At 49.7% G+C, this 6,046-nt stretch overlaps 1 protein-coding gene across 1 annotated transcript; it reads left to right on the forward strand.

Annotated features, from left to right (window-relative positions):
- The first annotated feature begins 1,699 nt into the window (after positions 1-1,699).
- LOC129693538 (zinc finger protein 239-like) lies at positions 1,700-4,606 on the forward strand. The gene has a single exon (XM_055630342.1). The coding sequence runs from the start codon at positions 1,918-1,920 to the stop codon at positions 2,845-2,847; it is 930 nt and encodes a 309-aa protein (XP_055486317.1). The 5' UTR covers positions 1,700-1,917; the 3' UTR covers positions 2,848-4,606.
- The last annotated feature ends 1,440 nt before the right edge of the window (positions 4,607-6,046 follow it).

Raw genomic sequence — 6,046 nt, forward strand, 5'->3', positions numbered from 1 at the left:
CATTCAAACATTTCTAAAGCTAACGAAACATCCACGGTAAAATAATAAAGATAAGCAAATAAATAAAAATCTGGGTAATCTACGCGGGAGGAGAGAAATGTGTGGATGATCTTTTCGAGGTCATCAAAGTGGAGGATTTGTTTTATTTTAGCTATCGTCCGAAGCTGAAAGAAGCTAGCTTTTACCACGGCATTGACTTGTTTGTCAAATTTGTGGAGAGAGAGAGGGAGAGAGAGAGAGAGAGATAGAGACTGATGGAGAGAGGGAGACAGCGAGAGGCAGAAAGAGAGAGAGAGAGGGGCACAGAGAGTCAGGGACAGATAGAGAGAGACAGAGAGAAATAGAACGAGGGAGAGAGAGAGAGAAAGAGACAGGGAAGGAGAATCAGAGAGACTGATGAAGAGAGGGAGACAGCGAGAGGCAGAAAGAGACAGAGGGGCATAGAGAGTCAGAGACAGAGAGATGGAGAGAGAGGCAGACAGAGAGAGAGGGAGACAAACAGAAAGATCGACAGAGAGAGAAAGATAGACCGATCGAGAGAGGGCGAAAGAAAGAGAGAGACAGACAGATTGAGACAGAAAGAAAAAGAGAGAGAGAGAGAGAGACGGGCACAGAGAGAGATACAGAGACAGAGAGAAAAAGATACAGAGACAGCGAGAGAGTGACAGAGACAGAGGCAGAAAGAGAGACAAAGAGAGATAGAGAGAGACAGAGAGAGAGAGGGGCAAGTGAGAGACAGATAGAGAGACGGGGATAGACAGACAGACAGACAGAGACTGAGTGAAATAGAGAGAGGAAGGGAGAAAGAGAGAGACAGAGAGAGAGAGATGGAAAGATAGAGAGAAATAGAGAGAGTGAGACAGAGCGAGAGAGAGGTGGATGGAGAAAGAGAGAAAGACAGAAAAGACAGAGAAAGGACAGACAGAGAGAGAGAGGGAGACAAAGAAGGGGGATGGAGAAAGGGACAGAGCGAGAGAGAGAATGAGAAACAGAGAGAGAGGGGAGAGTGAGACGAGAGATAGACAGAGGGAGAGAGTGTGACAGAGAGACACAGAGAGAGACAGAGGGGGAGAGAGAGACCGACAGAGAGGGGAGATAGAGTGGAAGACAGAGAGAAAGAGAAAGACGGAGAGAGAGGGAGACAGAGGGAGAGATAGAGAGACAGACTGAGAGAGGGGCAGAGAAAGAGAGAGAGACAGGGAGAGAGGGAAAGACCGAGAGACAAGAGAGTCTCAGAGAGAGACGGAGAGAGAGAGAGACAGAAGATAGAGAGACAGACAGAGAGAGAATGAGAGAGTGAGAGAATGCTGGAGAAACTCAGCGGGTCAGGCAGTATCTGTGGGGAGAAGGAATGGGTGGCATTTTGGGTCGAGACCCTTGTTTGGTTTAGTTTAGAGATGCAGCGCGGAAACAGGTCTTTCGGCCCATGGAGTCCGCGCCGACCAGCAATCACCCCGTACACTAGCACTATCCTACGCACATTATGGATAATTTAACAATTTTGCTGAGGCCGATTAATCTACAACCCTGAAGGTCTTTGAAATGTTGGGAGGAAGCCGGAGCTCCTGGAGTAAAAACCCACGCAGGTCATGGGGAGAAGGTACAAACTCCACACAGACAGCACCCATATTCAGGATCGAACCCGGAACTCTGGGGGTGAGGCAGCAACTGTACCGCTGCACCACTGTGCCGCGCAGAATTATAAAACGGTGTGCTCTGCCATAAACGCACCCAATATGTGCTAGTAATGTCCTGTTTGCCAGCTTGTTGACCCTCTGTGTTCCCCTCCTGCAGGGTTTAGGAGCCGTTGCTGTGGACGGAGAGACGGGGACGTGAGCGGCCATTGAGGGCGGCCAGGGTGCCGGTGAGCCCCCCCCTGCTCGGTGTGCGGGCTGAGCTTCGAGGGGCTGAGCTTCGATGGAGGACCACATGACGGGGCACAACAAGGAGAAGCGTTATGAGTGTGACGTGTGTGGCAAGGCCTGGAAGAAGCCGAGCCGGCTGGAGATCCACCGGCGGGTGCACACGGGCAAGAAGCCCTATGGCTGCTCCACCTGCGGCAAGAGCTTTACCCAGTTGTCGGGGCTGCGGGAGCACGGGCGGGTGCACAGCAGTGAGCGGCCCTTCACATGCTCCGACTGCGGCAAATGCTTCAAGTGGTCGCCGGACCTGAAGAAGCACATGCGCCTGCACACCTGTGAGCGTCCCTACACATGCAGCAACTGCGGCAAGGGATTCACCCACTCCAGCAGCCTGCTGGTGCACCAGCGCACGCACACTGGCGAGCGTCCCTACACCTGTGCACAGTGCGGCAAGAGATTCATCGACTCCTCCAACCTGCTGAAGCACCAGCGCACCCACACCGGTGAGCGCCCCTACACCTGCGCCCAATGCGGCAAGGGCTTCACCCAGTCCGGCACCCTGATGGAGCACCAGCACACCCACACCAGCGAGCGTCCCTATACCTGCACCCAGTGTGGCAAGGGCTTCACCAACTCCTACAAGCTGCTGTCCCACCAGCGGATGCACGCCGGCGACCGTCATGTCCCCAGCCCGGTGTGTGGGGAGCGCTTTGCCTTGGCCTCCCATGCCCTGTCTCGCCAGCGCGTGCACACCCGTGGCCAGCCTTACGACTGCCTGTACTGCGGTGAGGGGTTTGACAGCTTGCGGGAGTTGCGGCAACACCGGCAGACACGCCGGCAAGCAACTGCTCCTACTGTGACAAGAGAGCATGGGGGCTGCGGGAACACCAGCGGATACACACCGGCGAGAGACCCTTTGTGTGCGCTGATTGTGCAAGGGTTTCACCCGCATGTCCAGCCTGTGGCAGCACCAGTGTACCCATAACGGTGAGCGTCCCTTCCCCTGCCCGTCCTGTGGTAAGGGCTTCACCCGCCTTGACCACCTGCTGGAGCACCGGTGAGTCCACACTAGCCAGCGCCCCTTCACCTGCACGCTCTGTGGCAAGGCCTTCGCACGCTCCTCCAGCCTAATGGCATACTGCCTCGTGGATAGGCATTGTTTAGGTAGACACAAAATGCTGGAAGTAATGGGTAACGTTTTGGGTTGTTTCTTCAGTCACCCATTCCATCTCTCCAGAGATGCTGTCTGTCCTGCTGAGTTGCTCCAGCACTTGGTGTCCTTTTTTTCAACCAGCATCTGCAGTTCCTTGTTTTTAAACCATTCTGGTTAACCATCACTGCACCTTCCCCAAAGCCTCCACATCAGTCCTGTAATGGAGTGACCAGAACTGTAAGCAATACTCCAAATGCTACCTGAGCAATGTCCCTTAAAGCTATGCATATACATTCCTCTCTCTCTCCCCTCTCCATCCACTCCCCCTCCTCTCGTACACAAATTCTCTGCACTCCACCCTCTCGTGTCCCCCTCCTCTCTCTCATACACTCCCTCTCTCGCTCCCTGTCTATCTCACACACACCCTTGACACCCCTTCCCTCCGGTGTCTCCCAGGCAGAAATAAATTGCTTCCCCCCTCCCCGCATCTCCTCTACCCCTCTCCCACGCCCCTCCCTCTGTCCCTCTCTCTCACACACACTCCCTCTCTCTCTTGTTCTCTCACACGCACTCCGTCTCTCACACGCACCCCTCTCTTGCTGTCTCACAACCTCGCTCTTGCTCTCGCGCACACACCTCTCTTGCTCTCACACACTCCCTCTCTCTTACACACACACTCCCTCTCTCTATTGCTCTTTCACACACACTCCTGCTCTCTCACACACATTCCCTCACTCTCTCCCACACACAAACACTCCCCCTCTCTCTCACACACACTTCCTCTCTCTTGCTCTCTCACACTCTCACACACGCTCTCTCAATCACACTCACACAAGCTCTCTTACACACTCACACACGCAGTCTCACACACATTCTCACCCACTCTTTCTCTCAAACACGCACTCTCTCCTTGTATGTAGACTATGCGTGCATTTCACACTACACTTGCACTCAGTCCACCAACGCCTGCTAGTTCTTCCAGTTGCCAACCATTTTAACTCCCCTTCCCACTCCCACACTGATCTTTCTGTCCTGGGCCTCCTCCATTGCCAGAGTGAGGTTGAAAGAGCTAATACCCTGTAGTCAAATCTAAAACGGAGTCGCTCTTCTACAAAAGCATGTTCTAGTAGAACAAAAGAATGGTTCGGTGCCAAGTCTGAATGACTTTGCAAATTATATGGAACACAATACGGAGGACAGGTTGTCTTTTTAATAAAGACATTAAGATGGAAGCCTGTGAAATAACATCTGCATCTTTCAAGGTCATAAAGAAGCCCACATTGAAAAAAATAGCTGTCGCTCTAGAGATAAGTAATAACTTGTTATTGGATGAGCTTGATTTGGACCCAGCTTTTCTTATATTCTGAAAGGCTACAGAATCTTCCAGTCATGCCATATTCAGACTTGGTAGGAGTATTTTACTGATAAGAAAAATGTATAATTGTGCTAACTTTCCTCTGTTCTGAGAGTGGAGCCCGAGAAGCACAGACCAACGTTCGTGCTCATTGTAGATCTTGCCACTCCTGTCTGATGAATCAATTAAAGATTGCCATGGTTTACCTTTAACATTTTTGTTGCTGTCTGCTTTTTAAGAGATAAACTTTGACAAGGTGACATGCAAGCTGGAGGAACAGCAGTGTCCAGACTCGACACGTCGCCCGTCCCCCTCCAAAGTGCCAATAGAACTCGGCAGGTCAGCCATCCGTGGTGGGAAACGGATGGAGAAGTGTTCTTAATATAAGCCCTCCTTGCCCCTCTCGTTGAGCAGACAATCAACAATACCAGCACATCATTGATACTGTACCCGTGAAAATGCTAAAGTAAGCCAAACTGCACACTGCTCACAGTACCAGTTGGCTGCCACTGGCCCAAAAACTTAAGGGCATTTTAACGTTTTTTAAGAACATTTTGGTGCATTTGTTCCTTACATAACAAATAAAGCAAGATTATCCTGACCTCACTGTGAAATAGTTTAATTTGGTCAAGTTTGGTTTGTAAATTATACATGGAGATTTGCTGAAAAACAGAAAGCAGGGGGTGTAGGGGAAGGGGTCTGGGGGAGGGGGAAGGAGGGAGTTGGAAATGATTGAGGGTGTTTCGGGATGGAGGGGGAGGGAGTTGAGGGGAAGGGGAGGGAATGAGGGAGCTTTGAGGGAGGGAGGGGGTTTGGAGTGAGTGAGCGGTTTGCGGTAGAGAGGGAGCGAGGGGGGGGGGGGGGGGGAGAGAAAGAGAGTGACCAGAGGAATGGATGCATTGTTGAGGTTTTTTGCAGTTTTGAGGGTTTATTAGCAGTTTTGAGGGCTTTTGAGCAGTTTTGAGGGAATTTTCAGCCATTACGAGGGTTTTCTGGGGTCTTGGGAGCGTTTGATGTTATTTTTAAAGAGTTGAGCAGTTTTCAGGGTTTCTGCGGGTATTTGTTTTGGGCTTTGGAAGAGGTTCAGTTGTTTTGATCAGTTGTAAGGGGTTTTTGAGGCATTAGCCAGGGTTATTGAGCCGTTTTAATGCTTTTTTGAGCAGTTTTAATGTTTTTTTAAGCCGTCAAGGTTTTTTTTGCAGTTTTAAGGGTTTTTTTTAGCAGTTTTATGGGTTTTTTGAACAGTTTAAGGGTTTTTTGAGCAGTTTTGAGGGTTTTCGTTTTTTTTTTTTTAATTTTATTTTTATTAGCAGTACAGTAAATCACATTAATACATCGCATCTATCTTATTACATTATGTTGTACAGGCTACCATTTTTTGAGCTTTAAAAAAGATAGAAATAAAAGAAGTAAGGAAAGTAAGCAAGAATCGTGAAGGTGCAGGAAAGTGTTGGGAGAGGAGAACCCCTTAGGGAAGGAATTAGAGAAGGAAGCAAAGAAAGGAAATAAGACCCTAGAAAGAAAAGAAAAAAAAGGAGAAAGGAAAATCAATCGCTCTATTGTAACACAAAACTCCGCAAAAAAGGATATACCAACTGTGTTTTTATTAAACATTTATTTTATACCCCCCGTTACCAGGTCCTGGTAGCCTTTATGTTTTAACTTATTATTGCACCT

The sequence above is a fragment of the Leucoraja erinacea genome, unplaced genomic scaffold (assembly GCF_028641065.1).
Source record: "Leucoraja erinacea ecotype New England unplaced genomic scaffold, Leri_hhj_1 Leri_338S, whole genome shotgun sequence".
Lineage (NCBI taxonomy): Eukaryota > Metazoa > Chordata > Chondrichthyes > Rajiformes > Rajidae > Leucoraja > Leucoraja erinaceus.

Bases quoted from the DNA above. Each gene is read 5' to 3' on its own strand.
- LOC129693538 (XM_055630342.1), top strand. From the start codon at position 1,918: ATGGAGGACCACATGACGGGGCACAACAAGGAGAAGCGTTATGAGTGT.